The sequence below is a fragment of the Muntiacus reevesi genome, chromosome 16, assembly GCF_963930625.1.
Source record: "Muntiacus reevesi chromosome 16, mMunRee1.1, whole genome shotgun sequence".
In the NCBI taxonomy this organism is placed as follows: domain Eukaryota; kingdom Metazoa; phylum Chordata; class Mammalia; order Artiodactyla; family Cervidae; genus Muntiacus; species Muntiacus reevesi.
In genome coordinates, this window is record NC_089264.1 from 25,578,327 (window position 1) to 25,603,766 (window position 25,440).

General features: G+C 34.9%; 1 protein-coding gene across 1 annotated transcript in view; it reads left to right on the plus strand.

Moving 5' to 3' along the window:
- STPG2 (sperm tail PG-rich repeat containing 2) overlaps positions 1 to 25,440 on the plus strand; it is a 303,259-nt gene that overhangs the window by 129,012 nt on the left and 148,807 nt on the right. The window contains exon 8 of the mRNA XM_065907238.1: positions 6,956 to 7,065. Coding sequence (XP_065763310.1) covers positions 6,956 to 7,065 — 110 coding nt within the window. The remainder of the gene's footprint in view (positions 1 to 6,955; positions 7,066 to 25,440) is intronic.

Here is a 25,440-nt window from a genome sequence, read left to right on the forward strand (position 1 = left end):
GACGATATACAGCCTTGATGTACTCCTTTTCCTATTTGGAACCAGTCTGTTGTTCCATGTCCAGTTCTAACTCTTGCTTCTTGACCTGCGTACAGATTTCTCAAGAGGCAGGTCAGGTGGTCTGGTATTCCCATCTCTTTCAGAATTTTCCACAGTTTATTGTGATCCACACAGTCAAAGGCTTTGGCATAGTCAATAAAGCAGAAGTAGATGCTTTTCTGGAACTCTCTTGCTTTTTTGATGATCCAGCGGATCATCAAAATTTGGAAATTTGATCTCTGGTTCCTCTGCCTTTTCTAAATCCAGGTTGAACATCTGGAAGTTCACGGTTCGTGTACAGCTGAAACCTGGCTTGGAGAATTTTGAGCAATACTTTTCTAGCATGTGGGATGAGTACCATTGTGCGGTAGTTTGATCATTCTTTGACATTGTCTTTCTTTGGGATTGGAATGAAAACTGAACTTTTCCAGTCCTGTGGCCACTGCTGAATTTTCCATATTTGCTGGCATATTGAGTGTGTTCACAGCGTCATCTTTTAGGATTTGAAATAGCTCAACTGGAATTCCATCACCTCCACTAGCTTTGTTTGTAGTGATGCTTTATAAGCCCCACTTGGCTTCACATTCCAGGATGTCTGGCTCTAGGTGAGTTATCAAACCATCGTGATTATCTGGGTTGTGAAGATCTTTTTTGTATAGTTCTTCTGTGTGTTCTTGCCACCTCTTCTTAATATCTTCTGCTTCTGTTAGGTCCATACCATTTCTGTCCTTTATTGAGCTCATCTCGGCATGAAATATTCCCTCGGTATCTCTAATTTTCTTGAAGAGATCTCTAGTCTTTCCCATTCTATTGTTTTCCTCTACTTCTTTGCATTGATCACTGAGGAAGGCTTTCTTATCTCTCCTGGCTATTCTTTGGAACTCTGCGTTCAAATGGGAATATCTTTCCTTTTCTCCTTTGCTTTTTGCTTCTCTTTTCACAGCTATTTGTAACGCCTCCTCAGACAGCCATTTTACTTTTTTGCATTTCTTTTCCTTGGGGATGGTCTTGATCCCCATCTCCTGTACAATGTCAGGAACCTCTGTCCATAGTTCTTCAGGCATTCTGTCTATCAGATCTAATCCCTTGAATCTATTTCTCACTTCCACTGTATAAAGGCATTTGATTTATGTCGTACCTGAATGGTTTTCCCTACTTTCTTCAATTTCAGTCTGAGTTTGGCAATAAGGAGTTCATGATCTGAGCCACATCAGCTCCCAGTCTTGTTTTTCCTGACTGTATGGAGCTTCTCCATCTTTGACTGCAAAGAATATAATCAATCTCATTTTGGTATTGACTATCTAGTAATGTCCATGTTAGAGTCTTCTCTTGTGTTCTTGGAAGAGGGTGTTTGCTGTGACCAGTGCATTCTCTTGGATAAACTCTATTAGCCTTTGCCCTGCTTCATTCTGTACTCCAAGGCCAAATTTGCCTGTTACTCCATGTATTTCTAGACTTCCTACTTTTGCATTCCAGTCCCCTATCACTAAGAGGACATCTTTTTTGGGTGTTAATTATAGAAGATCTTGAAGGTCTTTATAGAACTGTTCAACTTCAGCTTCTCCAGCATTACTGGTCGGGGTATAGAGTTGGATACTATGGTATTGAAAGGAAGTCCTAGACTTTCTTTAAATAGGTCATCTTTAAATTCTCTCTGCAGTTTTATAAAATTTTTGTGTAGATGTCTTGCACATTTTTATTATATTTATTCTTCAGTTTTAGATGTTTTTTTTAAATGCTATTAAAGTACTGCCTTTTAAACATTTTCATTGTTTAGCTTTCTGTCATTGGTGTCAGGGCTTCCTGGTGGCTCAGATGGTAAAAAATCTGCCTGCAACGTGAGAGGCCCTGGTTTGAATCCTGGGTGGCAAGATCCGCTGGAGAAGGAAATGGCAGTACACTTCAGTGTTCTTGCCTGGAGAATTCCATGGACAGAGCAGCCTGGTATGCTACAGTTCATGGGGTCACAAAGAGTCGGACACAACTGAGCAACTAACAGTTTCCCTTTTTGGTATAAAGAAACGTAATAGTCTTTATTGAAGAATTGCTTTACCAATGGTCCATATTTCTTGATAGATTAAATGATTAATTCTACTCATTTATTACTAGTTAGAAAAATTTTCTCAAGTTTTTTTTTCTCCGTTAGTTTCATCTTTTATATATATTTTTTGCCTTATTGAACTTGTACATCCCAGAACAATGCTCAAGAATGGTCATAGCATTTTAAAAAACCCTGAGCCCAACAAGGTAAAACTCACAGAGTATGGCATTCAATTAAAAAAAAGTACTAGGTATGTAAAGGAGTAGGAAAATACAACCTAGAATAAGGAAAAAATTCAATAGAGAAGAGACCCAGAAATTACACAGATGACAAAATAGTAGATAAGTACATTAAACAATCATTATAACTATATTCTTGAGCCAATCTTTGCATGAAATGTTCCCTTGGTATCTCTAATTTTCTTGAGGAGATCTCTAGTCTTTCCCATTCTATTGTTTTCCTATGTTTCTTTGCACTGATCACTGAGGAAGGCTTTCTTATCTCTCCTTTCTATTCTTTGGAACTCTGCATTCAAATGGGTGTATGTTTCCTTTTCTCCTTTGCTTTCACTTCTCTTCTCTTCACAGCTATTTATAAGGCCTCCTCAGACAGCCATTTTACATTTTTGCATTTCTTTTTCTTGGGGATGGTCTTGATCACTGCTTGCTGTACAGTGTCACAAACTTTGTGGTGATGGATGTTAACTTGACATTGTGATGCCCATTTGCAATATATACAAGTATCAAACCATTATGTTGTACACCTGAAGCTAATATAATGTTGGATGTCAACTCTACCTCAATAAAAAAGAAGACCTTTTCATATATATGAAACCTTAAATACTTATCCACAAAAGTGTAAGAAATGTTAAAGAAAGTCCTCCAGGCAGAAAAAATGTTACCCAATAAAATCTGGATCTTTATGAAGTAATGCAGGGTATAAAAGATACTGATATGGGTAAATATAAAAGTTTTGTTTGATTTTCTATTTTATTGAAAGTGAAAATTTTTCATTTTTTGATTTGCTGACAGTTTACCTCTGTAGAAAGAAGTGGAAGGCAACAGAGGAACTCTTATTCTGACCTTAATTTTGATTAAATAGAGGAGAACTCATTTATGAAATAGAAGGGAAGAATAATTTTATAAATAGTGATCATGTTATTTAAAAGTTAAGAATTGTCAAAGAGATTCTGGACATTGTTAGACATGTACAAGAAATACATAAAATCCCTGTTTCAATATGATCAGCAGAAAACAAAAAATGTTCCTAAGGTAAGAGATGATACAAATAAAATTAGCCTAACAGGTTGACAGAAAACCACTCTTATGAGTAAAATTCTGACAATGCAGTTTGCTGTATGTTAAACTTTTAAAAAATTAATTATTTTAGATATAATCACTCTTTTTTAGACTTCCTGCCCATTTAGATCAACACAGAGCATTGAGTACAGTTTCCTGTGCTATACAGTATGTTTTCATTAGTTACCTATTTTATATTTTACCTATACCTATTTTATACATAATAGTGTGTGTATGTGTATATACGTATATATATACAGGTGAAGAATCCACCTGCCAATGCCAATGCAGGAGATAGGGGTTTGATCCCTGGGTTAGGAAGATCCCCTGGAGAAGGAAATGGCAACCTACTCCAGTATTTGTGCCTGGAAAATCCCATAGACAAAAGAGCCTGGTGGGTTTGTGGAAGAGTCGAATGTGACTTAGTGACTAGACAACAACATTAGTGTGTAAATGTTGACTCTAACCTCCCAACTCATCGCCCCTCCCCTCTTCCCTTGGTGTCCATAGTTTGTTTTCTAAGTTTGTGTCTGCATTCCTGTTTGGGAATAAGTTCACCTGTACCATTTTTCTAGATTCTACATATGAGTGATGTTATATGATATTTTTCTTTCTTCATTCAGAGTTAAGATTTAAAAAGACATCTTAAAGCATGTATATATAATTATTCATTTTTCTCATCACTGCAGAAGTTGAGAAAGCTTAAAAGAATGTATATATGGGAAAGTTAAAGTAGCTAAAAATTCAGGTAGAAAATATGGAAAGAATAGATATGTGGATATTCTGTACATAGTATATAAACAGAAGTTAAACATTGGGGAAGTTTGAACATAGTTGTCAGATCATAAAAGGGCAGGTACAGAACTTTGGAACTGTGTCTGTCCTATAGTACACACTCAGGAAGTAATAATTGAATAAATGAATACAACAGAGAAGCATAGAAATATGATCTAGGAAGCTTAAAGAGAAGAACAATTTATTGTAAAAATTGATAAAGAAAGTTAAAATGGTAACTTCCCTGGTGGTCCAGTGGCTAAGATTCTGTGCTCCCAGAATCCTGTAGGGTAGGGTAGATGATATAGGAATAGCAGAGCCACTGAATTTCTGAACCAGATTGGATTCTTCTATCAATAGGAGCAAATGATTTTCAACACAGAAAGTATGGAACACACATAGTTGGAAATTGAATGTTAAATACTTAGTGTATAATATAGGGACTTTAAGTGGTATTATCTTCTAATAGAAAGATTTTGCATTTTTCTCTGCAAAACAGATGGAGAGTCTGCTGGAGTCAGTGGAGATCTCAGTGGAGATCACCTTAATCTAATCATGGTTTGTGTTACTTACAATTTTTTCAGGACTTAGTTTACCTCCTGTGTTCATTGTATAAAGTATGGTCCTCTGGGGATTTCACCTGTGAGCCGGATCTGTCTGACCACTCCCACCCCCATGTTCTGAATTCTAGTACTTAATGACTCCGCGTTTCAGAGTTTTAGCTTAGATTTTTAGCATTATCTTGCTTCTTATCCCCTTGCTAACATCTTAAGGGGAAAACAAATCATGTGTTTTGAGGCACTTCAAATCCAGTTTTGTCATGTGGCTCAACAAGACCATAATAAACTTATTTTCTAGCTCCTTAATAGCAACCCTCTGCCAGATCTAAACCCAGATTCTTTCTGTCCTATTATCAGCAATTATCCCAGGAGAAAAAAAGCACCTACAGATTAATAGATAACCTCTCAGAGATTCTGTCCTCTTCAGAATCTTAACCCCTCTTGTCTGTGCTGACAACTCCTAGATTTGGAAGCATTCACAGCCCTGTGAAGACTTAAAAATATATATTTTATCGGGGTTTATAAAAAATATATCATATTTAGGACAAATAAAAATTCAGTTCTGTTTTGTTATATTTTATATGGATTAATTTGGTAAAAATACAAAATTGTAGTGTTCTGCAAACTACATTCCCTCTAAAGCCAAAGTCATCCAATGAGTTATACATTCTTTGAGCTTGTTAATTTCTACTTTAAACAGTAAAAATTGCAAAATGCTTTTGAGCTTATTTCATAATTTCTAATACCACATACATGATAATAATATATTATTATGAAAGTGGATTTTTTTTCAGTTTCAATAAATTTAAAAGTTACATGAAATAATAATGCTGGCTCAGATGCTGTTTGAAGGATTTCACATCTCTACAAGATGTAAAGTGTGATTTTTCTGTTTTTGAAAGTGACAGAAACTACCTATTTATTTTTGAGTGACTGCGAAGGAATAAAACATGAAGGAAAGAATAGAGAAGCACCAGCTTCAGCATAGTGAAGCATATAGTTTCAAAGATACAGTGAGAGGTGGATTTTTTAGTAGATCAATGTTCCTGAAAAAATGAGCAGAGAACGAAATATATAACTATTTACTAGGTGTTAAATTCTGAAGTGTTAAATACAAATATAAAATTCTGAAATAAAAATAGTGAAGTGTATAAAAACAGGAAAATAAATCCTCATCCTTTTTGTATATAAAAAGAACATTACTGTTGGTTATATGCTTTAAATTATTAAATGAATACAAATGACTGAATTGTGTAATAAATTTGGAGTATAATATAATGAGCATTAACTAATTGCTAATTAAAATTTTAGATTATCACCTTCCTCTAGCCTATTAATTTGCATCTTCAATGCATATAAGGAATTATATTTAAGAAAATGTGAATCATTTTACTAGAAATTTTATTAATCCAGGATTGCCACATAATCAATTTAAATAGTTAATGTATTTCTAGTTCATGTATTAATAATCAGGTAGTAACAAATAATACTATATAATTGACCAAATATCTTACATACTATTGATATTACAACCTGCTAGGTATGAATCAGGGCAAGAACTGGTTCTGAATTTAACTTTAGAGTGTAGCTAATAAAGTCAAAGAGTTAGTTGCTCAGTCACGTCCAACTCTTTGTGACTTCATGGACTTATAGCCCACCAAGCTCCTCTGTCCGTGGGATTCTCCAGGCAAAAATATTGGAGTTGGTTGCCATTCCCTTCTCCAGGGGATCTTCCTGACCACTCCTGTATTCTTGCCTAGAGAATTCCATGGACGGAGGAGTCTAGTGGGCTACAGTCCATGGGGCTGCAAAGGGTCGGACACGACTGAACAGCTAACACTTCCACTTTGTTAGGCATACTCTAATGTTAAATTCAGAACCAATTCTTGTCCTGATTCATAATTAGCAGGCTGTAATTTGCCCCTAAATATGTTTAAATAATGTATGCAGAGCCATATTACTTTCCGAGTTCATATAATCAACCCTTTTCCCATTTTAATGTTTCATTGTTAAAATCTTTTACTATATTCCATTTAAAATGTTTAAAAAATAAATATGTCTCTATTTAATGATAGCCATATATTTTTTTAAATTATTTTTTAAATTTAAATCTATTTACTTTTTAATTGAATGATAATTGCTTTACAGAATTTTGTTCTATACGCTTATTGCAGAGTTATTTATTGTGCCCCTTGTATTGAGAAAAATAAGCGATATATACCTCTTCTTTCAACATGTTTTTTATTTCTGGCCTTCACAAGTCCCTGAAATTTGTGATGAACTACCCAACTTGACTAACCGATATGCTGCTTTCTTGTCAAGAACAGAAAGAACTACTAAAGTATCAGATGTGGTAAGAACGCTTTTCTAACCAAATGTGTTTGTAATTTAGGAATCGTGAGGAGACTGTGTAACATAAACATCATATAGGACCTGAGAGTGGTACCTGGTGGTCCACTGTGACATCTTCAGCTAGTGTGAAACTTCCATATTTTTAAAGTTCAGTGAAATTCTTGAAGTTAATCAGAAGTCTAACATTGCTCCATGAGAAAATATTATATGTAATATTTCCTTTAGGGTCAGAGAGAATCCATTCTTAGGACAAATAGGAAAATTCAACTTGTATGTGAAGTGGAAGATTTACTTTAAGTTCAAATCAATTTACTCATAAGTGCAAATATTTACCTTTTTCAGTTTGAATCTCTCTTGAAATTTAAGACTCTTGAGCGACATTTTTTATCCCTGTTAATCTGTGTTTTAAACTGTGTTGATGTGAACTTTGCTACCTGAATTTCCCTTTTTTTTAAATAAATAGCTAATATTGAATAAATTGAAATAAGGAAAGCATGTGAAATTTAAAACTATATACTTAAGTAATTCTTTCAAATTAAATTTATTAAAAGATCAAAGTGAAATTTAAAGTTAAAAAGTTAGAACTGTATGTACAGATATTGTTAAAATAAATTTTTATAGAAATTAGACTATCACAGGATATTATTAGTGATAAGAGCAAAATAGGACCATTAAGCAGGTTTTAAAGTATAGCCAGTCAACCAGAGAAGTAGCACTGCTTGCTGAACTAAAATTCTACTGGGTACATAATTCCAAGAGTTCATTTACAGTGTTTTCAAATGGTGAAGTAACTTACAAGTGTAGGAAGAACTCATTTAAATGAAGTACAAATGCACGCCTAGTTAAATATAGCTGTGAATGTTTAGGAATTTATAGAAATAAAATTAATTTGGTGAGATTCATTCATGAATGGACTTATTTTTTTTCTAAGACATTAGTTGACTGAATCTGAGGGATGGAGTCAAAATTAGCATTAGATCTAGCAGTGTCTTGACTTTTAAGAGATTCTCATAATTGTTTTAGCAAATTATTTCTTCATCTCGAGGAATTTTAGGGTTGTGCTGTGATTCTCAAGTGAGTTATTGTTATACATACCTTTGGATCCATTGTGAAGTATGTCATGAGTAATTTATTACTAATATAAAGCTTTTTAGGGCTTTCCTGGTAGCTCAGTTGGTAAAGAATCAGCCTGCAAAAAACTCTGCAGGAAACCAGTGTTTGATCCCTGAGTTGGTAAGATCCCCTGGAGAAGGAAATGGTAACCCACCCCAGTATTCTGGCCTGGGAAATCACATGGACAGAGGATCCTACAGTCCATGGGGTTGCAAGAGTCAGACTTGACTTAGCAACAAAGCCTCTATAAAGTTTTTAACCTTTGGAATATTCAGAATGAATTTAGAGTTATTTCTATTGTAGTATTATAGCTACTGGGAAAAACCAATGCAGATTTCTGAAGGTAATGCATAGGAATGTATATGTAAATGTTACACCTTATGTTTGTAGTGAAAAAAAGATGATTGAGAGATCTGTTCTAGAGAAAGATGAGTTGCCTGCCAGTTGTTTTTATTTAACTTATGCTTGCTTCTTTTACCATTTATCTCTCACTACGTTTGGAAACTCCTTTTTATTTAAAAAATAATTTGTGTTGAGATATAGTTGATTTATAGTGTTGTTAGCTTCAGGTGTGTACAGCAATGTGACTCTATTATACGTACATCCATTCTTTTTTGAGATTCATTTCCCATATAGGCCATTACAGAGTATGAAGTCAGGTTCCTTGTGCTATGCACTAGATTCTTATTAGTTATCTATTTTATATATAGTAGTGAGTATGTGTCAGTCCCAATCTTCCAATTTATTCCTCCCCCTCTTATCCCTAGTAACCATAAGTTTATTTTCTACATGTGTAGCTCTATTTCTTATTTGTAGATAAGTTCATTTTTAGCCTTTTTTGAAGATCCACGTATCAACAATATCATATAATATTTGTCTTTCTCTCTTTAACTTACTTCACTCAGTAGGACAATCTCTATGTCCATCCATGTTGCTGCAAATGACAATATTTCATTTTTTATTGGCTGAGTATATTCCATTATATATATATGTACCACATCCTCCTTATCTGTTCCTCTGTTGATGGACATTTAGGTTGCTTACATGTCCTGGCTATTGTAAATAGTACTGCAGTGAACAGTGGGGTGCATGTATGCTTTTGAATTATGTTTTTCCTTGGATATATGCCCAGGAATGTAATTGCCAGATTATACGGTAGCTTTATTTTTAGTTTTTTGCAGAACCTCCATGCTGTTCTTCATGGTGAATTTACATTGTTACCAGTAGTGTAGGAGGGTTCCCTTTGTTCTAGACCCTTTTCAGTCTTTATTGTTCGTAGATTTTTTAAATAGTATTTTCTTTTTTGGCAAGAAACACTTGCATTTAAAACTATTGGTTGGGATTCAGCTTATCCAAAAAGTAACATAGTTTAGTCACATAGAATTCTTTGGATTTTGAATCCTTTCTACAAATGAGAATACTTTTCAAACATGTGGATATATAATATGTATCTATTGAAAAATTCAGATTATTGATTTCAATATATCAATATTGATTTCAAACTTATATTGATAAAATAATGGGATTAATTTTAAAATTTTCTTATCAAAATATTAGAACATTTACCTCCTGTATATTTACATTTTATATATATGGATGTGCAACAGTCTTGAAGGAATGCATATAGTTTAATTTTCAATATATTACATAAGATATTTACATAAAGGTACTTAAAAACCCAGACTTCTGGTTTCATATGAAAGAACATATATGTATGTACACATATATGTCTGTATCTCCCTTCTTTTTACAAGGTCCCAATGAAATAACTTAAAAAAAAAAACTACAATATAAGCATTAGTTGAATATAAAAAGACAAAGATATTAAAAATATGATAAATTGAAGCTAGACACAAGCCAAACATCTGTTTATTAGGCATTCCAGGAGCAGAATGCTAGGATGGTAGGAAGTATTTGATATAAAAAACAGTAAGTTATCTTGAAGGGAATAAAGACATGTCTTCAATTAGAAGAGCTCAACAAAATACCACAGACAGATTTTCAAAGACATTTATTTTTTTCTCATTCTCTTGCATTTTCAGAAGACTGGAAATAAAATACCCTTGAAGCTTCCCCAGAGGAAAGTAACTGGGTCACCTACAATGGGATGAGAAACATACTGTTATCAACACTTTCTCATCAGCATTAGAGACTTTTCAGAGCAGGGAATGATGGAATAATATTTTCTAAAATTTCTAAGAGGAGATAATTTTGGACATATTGACAGAATTCTGTCTCTACCCAAAGTTTCAATTAAATGAAACAAGAAAATAATTTTCTGACATGCAATAGCTTGGAAAGCTTAGTAACTCCACATCCCCATATGTGAAGATGGTCCAGAAAAATTAAAAAAAAAAAAAAAGGGAACAAGAGAAGGGTGACATAAACATTGAGAACATAAATTGAGAATTTCTGGATGAAGTAGAGAAAAGTGGAAAAAATTAATAAAGAAGACATTTTAGTTCATGCTTGGGACATTCTTCAAAAGTCAGGGGTTTGGTGACCACAGAGTTTCATTTACTTCTCTGTTTGGCTGCACTATTTGGTTTGATAGGAAATTATATTGATTGATTTGAAATCAATCTGTATACATTGCAGAGGACTTAATTATAGTATAACAATATAAATATTAGAAACCTTAATATCATTAATAAAGTAATAGATCAAGAAGTGTAAAGTAGGAGACAGAATATGTTGGGTCTTTTATTTCATAGTGCAGAGCTAACAGATGTTATCAAAAATTGAGAAACTACAGTATTAAGCCCTTCCTTATATTTAATTTGTAATGGTAAAATCCGAAAAAAAAATCACACCTCAAACTAAAAAACACAATTAATACTAATTGTGTTTTTTATTTATTGTGTGAATTATTTCTTGGAATGGAACCAGGGAGAGGTTGAGGATAATTTTACCATTTATTTTGGACTCTTTTATTGATTTGATTTTTATTCATGATGTGAAGATATTTTTAAATAAAAGTAAGAATAATACTCATGATTTATGATGAGTATGCATTTGGAATGGCATTATGACATACTGGTGCCTGTACTGACTCATTTCTCTGCAAACAACCAAAATTCTAGATAAAATAGAAACAAAACATATTCATGAATGCTTCCAAGAATTAGAAAGAGAGGAAGAGTACACAAGCTAAATTAAGGAAGGACCCAGAGTGGCCAGTAGAGCCCTGAAGCCAACTCTCACCTTGAGGGTGTTTGCCAGGCTAGATGACCTTGAGGTTTTATTTGTACAGCCTCAGAGACCTCCAGAGAAAGAAAGAAACCTAGGCAGGTTAAGAGTAAAATGCAAATAAGTCTACTTTTCTTACATACCAAAGAATTTAAAGGAAGTTGGCTGGTGTTGAACTTTTGGTATAGAATGTGTGTTAGGGGAATCAGCCCTGAAATCCTGTTATATTTCACCTTCACTTAATGAGGTGAGTTGTTAACACAAAATACCTGTTAAAGATATTAATGAAATAAATTTTATTAATAAAAATAAGAACTAGTGCTTATAATGTGCTTGTTCTATTCCAGAGACCATTTCAAACATAAAGCATGGTACTCATTTGAATATTATAATTATGGCCATCTTTTAAAATGAGGAAACTGAGTTTAAAGTTTTTTAAGTGGCAAAGTGGTCATTTCAAACTGAGGCAGTCTATCAGTAGGATCCACTCTCTTAGGGATCTTTTTCTGCTCCTTTCCTCTAACTTGAAGAATTAAACTTAACTAGAATAAATATGACAATACAATAGATGATTTTTGTGATTTAAGACCAAAGAGATATAACTGTGAAGATCTCAGACATTATTATAAAGGATAGAACTTTTTTTTGAAATGCAAAAGAAAGAAAAGGTTATGTTTATTAGAAACTGATGGAGGATTCAGCGTTATGAAACAATAGTGGAGTTAGTAGCTTTCCTTTAGTTACCGAGGCCAAAAATTAACTAAGGAATATTTCTGTAGTGGAAAAGTCATTGGAAGAATTTGATGTACTTTCTCAGGGGCATCATTTGGTTAGTGGCAACCTACTATAAAAAAATCACAAAATTATAGCACTTTATAAAAATTAACAAATGAAACACATTAAAATTGCTTGCTGAACAGTTGTGCTACCACTTTTATCACTTGACAAATGGTTTTATAATACTTACACTTGAGACTGAAGGACATTTTAAAAGTAAATTTCAATTTATGTTTATTCCTATGTTAAATTTATGTTTATTTGATTCGTTAAATATTTTGAATATCATCCCTGAATAAAGTTTAAGAGCAAGTGCTTTGGCATCAGGGAAATGCTTTTCTAGTCTCTACATCTATTTTTTCAAATGTTAAATAGTGATGATAAATTTAGGCATAACCTGATGGAGTCATAGTAAGAACTAAGTGTCTTACTGCATACAACACTTATTTCATTGTGTTATCCATAGTAAGCTATAAGTAAGTTAGCTATAAAAATTGTGGATGGCAGGGTTATGGCTCAAAGCTAAGTAAATACCATTTCAAAGCCTGTGCTCTCTTTTCATCTTTTTATAATATGGATGAGGAGAATATATTAAAATATGGTAATATCTTTTGCTTTTTATATTTCCTTGTGACATTCACCTTCCACAACCAGAGGCACCCTCTATCTTGCATGGTATTGCTGTGTTAGGAATGCAAAGCAGCAGAAAGAAGAAATGTTCAGTTTTTTACTTTGGAAGCATTTCTCGACGCTCATTTCAGAGACAATAGTTGTGGGGGCCATGGCTTTATTTGTTGTTGTTCAATTGCTAAATCATCTCCAACTCTTTGTGACTGCATCAACTGTAGCATGACAAGCTCCTCTGTCGTCCACTATCTCCCAGAGTTTGCTCAAATTCATGTCCATTGAGTCGGTGATGCTATCCAACCATCTCATCCTCTGTTACTCCCTTCTCCTCCTGCCTTCCATCTTTACCAGCATCAGGGTCTTTTCCAATGAGGTGGCTCTTTGCATCAAGTGGCCAAAGTATTGGAGCTTCAGCATCAGTCCTTCTAATGAATATTCAGAGTTGGTTTCCTTTAGGATTGAGTCGTTTGATCTCTTTGTCATCCAAGGGACTCTTGATAGTCTGCAGCATTGCAATTCGAAAGTGTCAGTTCTTCAGCTTTATGATAGAGCCTTAAAAATAATGAAAAATATTTTCTAATTTTCAATTTTCTTTAAATATTCTAGAGCTCGAGTTGACTAAGAGATCCAACTTCCATATAAATTAGCTATTTATGGACAAAAAACTCAAACTCTTAGCATATAATAAAAATATTTCATTATTCACCAACAAGTTTGCAGGTTTGCTAGAGCAGTTTACTTCAGGCTGCAGGTTTGCTGGGGAGACGCTGCTTCACTGATGCCGTTTCACTGGGGTGACTCTTAGGAGCAGTGGGAGGAAGCTAGCTGGAGTATGTTCTTTTCATAATGATGGCAGAGCTAGAAGAGTTTTACTGTAGCAAAGAGAAGAGGAACATTCAGGATAAGGGAATTTTCCTGCTACATTGACTGAGAAAGCTCATCCTAGACTGGAAGACTAGAAACAGCAAAAGGAATTGAGATTTGAGTCCGAGGCTAGTTTCTTCCTGTCCCACATTATGGGTGAACTCTGGTGAGACTGGGGGTTGGGTAGTGGTGGTGGAATACTTAGAGACTCAGGTTAACTTGAAGACTCAGAAATTGAAGTATGAATCCCACTTCACATCTGAGAGCCTGGAAGGGTGTCTCCTTTCCTTATATTGGGTGGGTAGCTGCTGCAGACAGAAATGTTATAATGGTGTACTTAAGCAAAGAAGGTCTATATCAGTCAGGATCTAGTCAGGAGAAAGAGCCACAGTAGTTATTTTGAGGTAGGGTGGTACATGGAATTGTGGATAATGGAGAACTCAAAAAATCAAAGAGTGAACACTGAAGTATCATGGAACTAGTGACAAACAACACCACCATCCTTAGACCTTGGGGAGCAAAGGGAATTGATTAGAATAATCAAAACTTGAAATCTTGGAGAGACCTTTTAAGGTGATTTAAGTTTGTGAAGAGGATGCACAGCTCAGCTGGTGCTAGTGGCTCAGGAGCTCCAAAGTAAGAACCCTTGGGTCTGGGGCACAGATCTTTGTGATCCTGGAGATGGTAAAAATATGTTAGAAATGGGTTTCAGCTGAAATCCATAAGAATCAAAGTTATTCTGATTAAAAACTGTATTCTGTTACTTTTACTTTTAATCTTTCTTTTCTTACAGTATCTCACTAAACAGGTATAGAAAGTTCTTAGAGTTTTACATAGTTTTTAAAGTTTATTTTATTGGCTGCTAGTTTGCTTGTTGGTATCTCATCACTCACTGAATCATTGGTGGAGAAGAGCTCCTTAAAGTGACTTTTCTTACCGTAGGCCCATCAGTGTAAGTAAAGGTTTTTAGGAAAACGATTTCTGACATACTGAAGAGTGAGTCAGGCACAGTGCACTTACATACTTTCTTTTCTTCCATTACATTTTAAAGTCTCTATAAATTCTTCATATAATTGTCTAACCTCATTAGTTCAGAAAGTGGCCTTGTTATGCGAAGGAAAGAACGAGTGCTGCTGGATGCCATATTCCTCAAAGCACAGGCTGGTGAAGGAAACTGCTAAGCAAGATACCGTGTGATAAACCAGATTCTAGTAGCCTGCGTCTTGATTGCATACCATTGCCTGTGCACAGGTTGTGAGAAGAATGCAATTCTGCAGTTTTATGTTAGTTATTTTAATTGTCACACGTAAATGTCAGAGGCAGATGATAACTTTATGAAGAAATGATTTTATTTTTTCTCTTTGATAAAAAATGTTGCACATTACTGTGTTTTGAGGATAAAATCTGTCTTTAAAGATAACATGTTCATTTAAAGCGATCAACAGCAAAATGACTCATATTTTATATAACTTCTGAGACTTAAGCTGTTTGTGGTATTCATCCCAATCTGATTCCTACATTTTATATCAACCATTCATTGTTTTATACCTTATATGAGAATTGAGGGTAAGGATTAGGGGCAGGAGGAGAAGGGGACGTCAGAGGATGGATGAGATGGCTGGATGGCATCACTGACTCGATGGACATGAGTTTGAGTAAACTCTGGGAGTTGGTGATGGACAGGGAGGCCTGGTGTGCTGCGATTCATGGGGTTGTAGAGTTGGACATGACTGAGCGACTGAACTGAACTGAACTGATGTTAAAACTGATATGGAAATGACTAATCAAGACCTTAACTCCATCATTTAAGTCCTTGATGCCAACATGACTATATATACATTCCTACGCGTGGTAGAGTGATGGCATTAATACCATTGAAATCTCTGTATAGTAAATTCACAACTAATGAAACACAACATTTAGAAATTGACTTCAATGCCTAGTTATCTTAGGATGCATGTATTCATGAGTTATAAACCATTTCATTATATTTAAGTGTTTAAGAATTCATCTTTTTTCAAAGTTATCTTCATTGATGAAGAAAGTTATAGCCTGCAATGTTGGATTTATTTATAGAAATCTGATTTCACTGACGTGGCTAGCATAGTCATCTTTTGACCAATTCAGAGTATTGAACTTTTGAGTATGTGATCATCATTATATACAAAAATATGTATTTCTGTTTGGATTTCTAGGGGTAAACAATAATTCCATTCTATTTTTTTAATAAATATCTAAGAGAAAAGGCATTTTTCCATCACATAAATTTAAAACATAGGTATAAATATTGTATTTGTATCATCACCACAAGCATATAGGGAACAAATATAGAAAAATCTTAACAGGTTCATATAAGCTTAACTGATATTAATGGAAAAATAGAAAATGAGGGAAAAGGAAAAAGGACAGAGATGTGCATGGGAGTATGAAGAAGAGATAATGGGAAGAAGTACTCACATTGTAAAGTTTGAAAGGGTACAGAGTAACATAAGAAAAAGCTAAAGCAGAAGCATGTTGGAAAACTTGCAACTAGATTCAGTTGCTACTATGGGAGTTTGAGCAAGCTCGGAGTTGGTGGACATAGGAACCTGGCCTGCTCCAGTCCATGGGGTCGCAGAGTCAGACACGACTGAGCGACTGAACTGATGGGAAGGAACTGAGGCTTCTGCAATGACAAAGCAGATTCAATGGAAGAAATTCCTTCTTCTGCCAGCCTTGTAAAGCCCTGTAGCACCTCCTGTTGGCCAAGTCTAACAAGGAATTCCATCTGACAAAGCACAAATAGAGATTGCAGATTTCTAGGTTTGGAGCTGGGACAGCAGATTAAAATCTGGTACATTTCACCACTTTGACTGCTTAGCATCTTAATTGATCTTTCCACTCATTTGGAGTTACATACACTGTTCCAAACAACTCTGTTTCTGCCCCAAACAGTACAACTGTCTTCTGTATAACATGTTTTCTCCTTGCGCAGAATGAGAAGGCTCAAGTTTCCAACAGTGACTGTCTTCATCTCTGGCAAATTTAGTCATAGACCATCAAAATTTTTTGTTATCTAAATACTTGAATAAGTTGTTAAGTTGCAGTTGTTCACTATTACATGGTAAGTCACGTATTGTTAATTTCAATGAAATTTTTAGAAAATAAGGAGAAGGCAAAGAAGGAAAATGAAACTAGTTAATGTGCACATATAAACACACACACAAGGAAATTTATATGAATAGCTGCCACAACCTTTGTTCTTTTTTTGAAACGAATACTTTAATGCACCAAAAATAAAAACCAAACAAACACAACTATTTACAGTCAATGGAAAGAGGTGTTGATTGGTATTGCTTAGGTATTTGAAGCCTGTAGCAAAAACATACTGTTAAATTTTTAAATGTCTTGACATTGTATTTGGAAATTTTGATTCGCCTGACCCAACCATGAAAAATGTCCTTAACCAATCTATGAAACATATTTTCTTTCCAGATCATTAAGAAGTGTTCATTGATAGGGTTATGCACTATAGAACTGTTCTTTGGACACTAAAATAAAAATAGTAATTCAGAAAATGGAATATTTGTTTCCTGTACCATAAACTTTTGCTGAATACACTTTAGGAAACTAGAGACAGCAAAAGAAAGAGGAGAATGAGGACAGGTGTGTGTTGTTCAGCTATCACTCACACTAACAATAAATCAATCCCTTTGAGACCTTAATGTTAACATATAGCTGAAGTATATCAGCTGGGAAAGAAACCAATCCCTTCTATGGTTATTTTATGACAAAGCAGTCTTAACTGAGGTCCAGTTTGTTAACTGAAGTTTGTTTGTTCAACACAATCCTCATTCTTACCTGGTCTGAGGCTGTGGATGATATTTCTGACTTATTTCTTCTATCACTCTCTCCATGTTTCTTTGGCTCTCAGCTGTTCAGGGTTCACCGTCTGGTGAATGACCAAACCTTCCCTTTGAATCTTCAGTGAGCCTTCCTTTTTTTTGTTTGATGTAATTTCCCATCAATTCTTAATATTGGAGATAGAAGTATTAAGAGGAATCCCAGAGAATACGCTAACAGAGTTCTTCCCGCCTTCCCTGTGTTGTAACAACTCAGATTCTACTTGTTCATTGTGACAATTCACCCCAGTCAGTAGAGTGACCTCTACTTTTTTCAGTGGCCCCAAGTGCTAGTTGATGATCTTAAATTTCAATTCTGTAGAACCAGAGTCGTGACTCTAGGTGGAAGCATTCCTCCCTCAGGAATCAGGGTTTTAAATGAGTAGAGTTCAAAATTATGGAGACAAGTGGCAAAAATTTTGTGAACTGTCAGGTGAGATAATGAGAAGAAATATTTGATACACATTGCATATTCTGCATCGTGTATGCTTAAAGAGGTCCTCTCAAGGTCTTGTCTCTCAATTGTCATCATTATTGTTTTCAGCTGGTCCTCTTGTTTGTTAGCTGCTTTTAAGTGGAGAGTTTGTTAGACCTAGTGAATTCTGTGAGGAAAAGCCCACATTTCTTTTGCTGAAATGAGTTTCTTGATCAGAAATAATGTTGTCTAAAATATCCTAACAGTAAATAAGCCCATTCTGTAAGTCCAAGGAAGGCAGCGTTGGCAAAAGAATTATTGGCAGGAGGACAAATGAGGTCTTGTAAGGAGCTTAATTTTTTTTTTTTTTTTTTAAAGGTTTTGGAGTCAGGTTATGCTGGGTTCTTAAAAGAGAGTAAGTGTTCTTATTCCCCCAATTCTGTCAAAAAGTCTGCTTATTTTTTGTATGATTGAGTTGCTCTTTCTTAAATGTTTGTAAGAATTTACAGTTAAAACTTTCTGGACCTGGTATTTTATTTGGGGGAAGGTTTTTAAGAAAAGATTCATGTCCCTTATCATTGTTTCTGATGCTTTGGCACTGCGGCCTTGTTGACCCTGAATAGACGGCTTCTCTAGCTTGAGGCAGTTGATAGAGAAAGCAAGTAGCGGGCAAGCGTGCTGTTTCTATGCAAACTAGCCAATCCAGGGCTCACGAGCTAACCTTCTTTCGGCCTCACACACTTGTAGCTATTTCTGCTCTAATCACCCTAGGGCCTGGTACCAGAGAACTAAAGATGGTACCCTATGCTCCAGAGTCTGCTGAAATTTTTCAAACTAGCCTGTTCTAAGCTTGCATACTCTGGCTTACCTGTTCCTTCCTGTGGAAACCTCAGTGAAGGCTCTCACCCATGTTTTCCCTTCATTTCTTCTTTCCCTGTGTGACCTCCGTGGTGCAGTGTGCTCCTCCTCCTGAGATCTGTGAGTATAACAAACTCTTTTTCAATAATGATAAATAATAATAAAACCAGCTCAGTAGATACTGGGCCGTTTACATTTCATATATTTTTTCTAGTTTTATTAATTCAACTTTTAGAGAAATATATCCATCATTTCAAATTATCAAGTTTATTTTCTTGAAAAAGTGGTTGCTATATTTCCTTTTTTTGTTTATAAGTTCTACAGTGATGGTGCCCTTTCCTCACCCCCTGATTTTGGTACTTTGCGTTTTCTTTCCTTCCTTCTTGCTTTCTGTAATCAGTCTTACTAGGCATTTTAGCTATAATAACAAAAAAAAAATCCTATTTTTTAAGGAAAACCTTTTGGCTTTGTTGATTTTCTCTGTGTTTATTTTCTGTTTCATTGATTATTTTATAATTTGTTTGTCCCTTAAGTTTGATTTGTTGTCCTTTTCTAGTTTCTTGAAATGGAAGCTAAGTCAATGATTTTCGGCTTCTTTTTGATTATATGTATTTTTAAGGCAATAAATTTCCTTCATACACTGCTTTAGCTGTATTCCACACATTTTCTGTTACTTAGTTTCAAGCATTCTTTAATTCACATTTTTTCTTCTTAGACCTATTTAAAAGGCTATTGTTTAATTTCCTTGAAGTGGACTCTTTTACCTAACCATTTGTTATTGATTTCAAGCTTGCTTCCATTATGGAAATAGTTATATACTCAGTTGTTTCAGTCTGTTAACAATTTAAATGTTTCCTTTATGGATCAGCATATATCAATGTTTTTTTGTATGTGAAGGGAATGACCCATCTTCACTTTGCGATATCTGTAGTACTTTCCTTAATTCATTAAAATTTTCTTAACAATGCATACTCTTTCATCTGCTGGCTCTCTTAATATCATGAGAGAGAACTAATTAGGAGAATCAGATTTATTTTGGAAAACCCATGGGGTCACAAAGAGTCGGACACGACTGAGCGACTGAACTGAGACTAACTGATTATATTTGACAATTAAGTTTTTGAAATTATTTTTGTGAATCAGTATGTGAATTTTAACTTTGATTAGGAATGTTATTTTTTGACAGAAAAGATGGCATAAAATAGGAGTTTAGTATTTTTTTCCTCAATGAGTCTTCTATGAACATCATTACTCAAGCATACCTTTTAAAACCTTAATTTCACTTTGGATCACTCTGTCACACATTTATTTTTTTATTTAAAAAAATTTTTTTTTAATTTTTTTTATTTTTCAGTGGGTTTTGTCATACATTGATATGAATCAGCCATAGAGTTACACTTATTCCCCATCCCGATCCCCTCTCCCACCTCCCTCTCCACCCGACTCCTCTGGGTCTTCCCAGCCCACCAGGCCCGAGCACTTGACTCATGCATCCCACCTGGGCTGGTGATCTGTTTCACCATAGATAATATACATGCTGTTCTTTCGAAACATCCCACCCTCACCTTCTCCCACAGAGTTCAAAAGTCTGTTCTGTACTTCTGTGTCTCTTTTTCTGTTTTGCATATAGGGTTATCATTACCATCTTTCTAAATCCCATATATATGTGTTAGTATGCTGTAATGTTCTTTATCTTTCTGGCTTACTTCACTCTGTATAATGGGCTCCAGTTTCATCCATCTCATTAGAACTGATTCAAATGAATTCTTTTTAACGGCTGAGTAATATTCCATGGTGTGTATGTACCACAGCTTCCTTATCCATTCATCTGCTGATGGGCATCTAGGTTGCTTCCATGTCCTGGCTATTATAAACAGTGCTGCGATGAACATTGGGGTGCATGTGTCTCTTTCAGATCTGGTTTCCTCAGTGTGTATGCCCAGGAGTGGGATTGCTGGGTCATATGGTAGTTCTATTTCCAGTTTTTTAAGAAATCTCCGCACTGTTTTCCATAGTGGCTGTACTAGTTTGCATTCCCACCAACAGTGTAAGAGGGTTCCCTTTTCTCCACACCCTCTCCAGCATTTATTGCTTGTAGACTTTTGGATAGCAGCCATCCTGACTGGCGTGTAATGGTACCTCATTGTGGTTTTAATTTGCATTTCTCTGATAATGAGTGATGTTGAGCATCTTTTCATGTGTTTGTTAGTCATCTGTATGTCTTCTTTGGAGAAATGTCTGTTTAGTTCTTTGGCCCATTTTTTGATTGGGTCATTTATTTTTCTGGAATTGAGCTTCAGGAGTTGCTTGTATATTTTTGAGATTAATCCTTTATTTCCTCATTTGCTATTATTTTCTCCCAATCTGAGGGCTGTCTTTTCACCTTGCTTATAGTTTCCTTTGTTGTGCAAAAGCTTTTAATTTTCATTAGGTCTCATTTGTTTATTTTTGCTTTTATTTCCAATATTCTGGGAGGTGGGTCATAGAGGATCTTCCTGAGATTTATGTCGGAGAGTGTTTTGCCTATGTTCTCCTCTAGGAGTTTTATAGTTCCTGTTCTTACATTTAGATCTTTAATCCATTTTGAGTTTATTTCTGTGTATGGTGTTAGAAAGTGTTCTAGTTTCATTCTTTTACAAGTGGTTGACCAGTTTTCCCAGCACCACTTGTTTTTTTTTTTTTTTTTTTTTAATTTTTATTTTTCAGTGGGTTTTGTCATACATTGATATTAATCAGCCATAGAGTTACACGAATTCCCCATCCCGGTCTCCCATCCCACCTCCCTCTCCACCCAGCACCACTTGTTAAAGAGGTTGTCTTTTTTCCATTGTATATCCTTGCCTCCTTTGTCAAAGATAAGGTGTCCATAGGTTCGTGGATTTATCTCTGGGCTTTCTATTCTGTTCCATTGGTCTATATTTCTGTCTTTGTGCCATTACCATACTGTCTTGATGACTGTGGCTTTGTAGTAGAGTCTGAAGTCAGGCAGGTTGATTCCTCCAGTTCCATTCTTCTTTCTCAAGATTACTTTGGCTATTCGAGGTTTTTTGTATTTCCATACAAATTGTGAAATTATTTGTTCTAGTTCTGTGAAAAATACCATTGGTAGCTTGATAGGGATTGCATTGAATCTACAGATTGCTTTGGGTAGAATAGCCATTTTGTCTGTCACACATTTATTTAAGAACATTGCTATGAGTTTTTTTTGTTTTATCATCTTTTTATATGAATGTATTAAAGTTAAGACATTTATTTCTTAAAGGTGGAGAGTCTTTCTTCATTGCTACCCTTCATGGTATGGTATCATGCTCAGTACACAGTAGATTCTCAGCATATAGCTTTACATTTAAGAAAAAATATAAATCAATTTAAAAATTGCTTTAAAATTAATTAAAAAATAAAAATAGTTAAAAACCAACAACAAAAGGAACGTACATAAATCAGAGCAGTACCTATCTCAAAGGAAGCATAGATGTACATAATTTAGAAATATTTAATTATCCTGAAAAGAAATGAAGTCTTTGTCAAATTAATATATAGTTCCCCCACAAACCCACTTGATATTGTCTATATAAAAATGGAGAGAATGGGTGTATCTTTTATGTTGTACCTTTCACCTGGTCTAGTTGTGTTTCTGTGCCTAGGATTTCTGAGGTCCATGGCTGATTGAGGTTAGAGTATTTCTAGCCTCTGTATCATGTAAGATAAGAGGTATCTGTACATGAACATGAATATATTTCTAAAAAAATTTATTTTTTGAAGTATATTTGATTTTCAGTGTGTTAATTTATGTTGTACAGCAAAGTTATTCAGTTATACATATATATATACATTCTTTTTCATATTATTTTCCATTATGATTTACCATAGGATATTGAATATAGTTCCCTGTGCTATACAGTAGGACCTTGTTGTTTAATCATTCTATATATAATAGTTTGCATCTTTAATCCCAAGCTACCAATCCATTTCTCCCTCACCCCATATGAATATACTTTTAAAATATGACATATATTGTATTTATATAGAATGACTTGTATATTGTTTAATTTTTAATCATCACTTTAAAAAGTTTTTTAGCCAGGCAAGATAAAAAAGTGAAAATCATTGTTTGTCAGTACTGAATATGTGTTTATATATTCTCAATTTGTTCTCCTATTTCCAAAATATTTCATGATCTAGCACTTTATTTTCCTGGAGCCTTATCTCATTTATGCTTTCTTTAGTTTGATGTGTTAATTCTTTTTTTATAGTGATGATTAACCACCATTACAATGGTTCTAACTGAGCTTCCAAGAATTCTCAGATTAGTTGTGTTTGCTTAAAAGTAATTTCTAGAAATATATAATGAGTGTCAATTTAACTTGAGATAAGTTTATCTCAGATAAAGATTACTTTGAAAATAACTATATAGAGGGAGATTTTCTTGCTCATTTGATTTCAAGCATTATATATATCCAGTTCAGATAAATCGCCTCAAAGAATTGGTTATCTTGCATGTATAGGTATAGATCTCAAAACTTACAAGTTTTGAAAATTATATTTTTAGGATCTGTTCGAAAAGAACAGTTTGATTTCAGCTTGAACATTATTAAGGTTTGCAATTATAATTTTATGTTATTTTTGATTAAAATAAACAGAATCAGGAAGAAACCTAAAAATATATTGTTGTCAATGTTAGATTTCATCTTTAACTTGCTCTTTTAAATTTGCTTATTACGTTTAAATATTTACACTTAAATTTCAAATTTAGCATAAGATCATATCATAAGATCATACAGAAAACATTGGGCTTTCTGTATGCATTTAGAAGCCTTAAAATTTGTATTGATTCTGTCTGATATTTGTTACACTGAAAGAGCAAGATAATGTCCCTGTATTGAATGAGTAGGTGTACCAGTCAGTTCAGTTCAGTCACTCAGTCATGTCCAACTCTTTGTGACTCCATGGAGCACCAACTCCTGGAGCTTGCTCAAACTCATGTCCATCGAGTTGGTGATGCCATCCAACCCTCTCATCCTCTATAGTCCCCTTCTCCTCCCATCTTCAATCTTTCCCAGCATCAGGGTCTTTTCGAATGAGTTGGTTCTTTGCATCATGTGGCCAAAGTATTGGAATTTCAGCTTCAGCATCAGTCCTTCCAATGAATATTCAGGACTGATTTCCTTTACGATTGACTGGTTTGATCTCCTGGCAGTCCAAGGGACTCTCAAGAGCCTTCTCCAACACCACAGTTCAAAAGTATCAATTCTTCAGCACTCAGCCTTCTTTATGGTCCAACTCTCACATCCATACATGACTACTGGAAAAACCATAGCTTTGAGCAGATGGACCTTTGTTGGTAAAATAACGTCTCTGCTTTTTAATATGCTGTCTAGGTTGGTCATAACTTTTCTTTCAAGGAGCAAGAATCTTTTAATTTCTTGGCTGCATTCACCACCTGCAGTGATTTTGGAGCCCAAGAAAATAAAGTCTGTCACTGTTTTCCATTGTTTTCCCATCTATTTGCCATGAAGTGATGGGATCAGATACCATGATCTTAGTTTCCTGAATGTTGAGTTTTAAGCCAACTTTTTCACTCTCTCTTCTCTTTCACTTTCATCAAGAGGCTCTTTATTTCTTTGCTTTCTACCTTAAGGGTGGTGTAATCAGCATATCTGAGGTTATTGATGTTTTTCCCAGCACTCTTGATTCCAGCTTGTGCTTCATGCAGCCTGGCATTTCTCATGATGTACTCTGCATATAAGTAAAATACACAGGGTGACAATATAACAACCTTGACATACTCCTTTCCCGATTTGGAACCTGTCTGTTGTCCCATATGTCCAGTTCTAACTGTTGCTTCTTGATCTTCATACAGATTTCTTGGAAGGTAGGTAAGGTGATCTGGTATTCCCATCTCTTGAATTTTCTACAATTTGTTGTGATCTACACAGGCATGCTGCTTTCCATGGAGTTGCAAAGAGTTGAACGTGACTGAGTGACTGAACTGAACTGAACACAGTCAAAGGCTTTGGCGTAATCAATAAAGCAGAAGTAGATGTTTTTCTGGAACTCTCTTGCTTTTTCTGTGACCCAACAGACGTTGGCAATTTAATCTCTGGTTCCTCTGCCTTTTCTAAATCCAGCCTGAACATCTGGGAGTTCACGGTTCACATATTGTTGAAGCCTGTCTTGGAGAATTTTGAGCATTACTTTGCTAGCATGTGTGATGAGTGTAATTGTGCGATAGTTTGAATATTCTTTGACATTGCTTTTCTAAAGGATTGGAATGAAAACTGACCTTTTCCAGTCCTGTGGCCCACTATTAATGTAGTGGGTATATGTAGTGGGTGAGGAGGTGTATGGCCCACTATTGGCCATACGCATAATCAGTAGGTGTATGGCACACTATTAATGATATTTGGGAATAGTAAATACTTAGAATGATGTGCTATTTTCATGCACTGAAACTTTAATTGAGAATTAAAACTGGAGTGGGTTGCCATTTCCTTGTTCAGGGGATTTCCAGACCCAGGATTCAAACCCACATATCCTCTGGCTTCTGCATTGTCAGACAGATTCTTTGACCCCTGAACCATTTGCCCCAGTGTTTCTTGGCCATGGCTTAGCATAAGCTAGTGACTTTTAAAAAATACCAATGCCAAGGCCC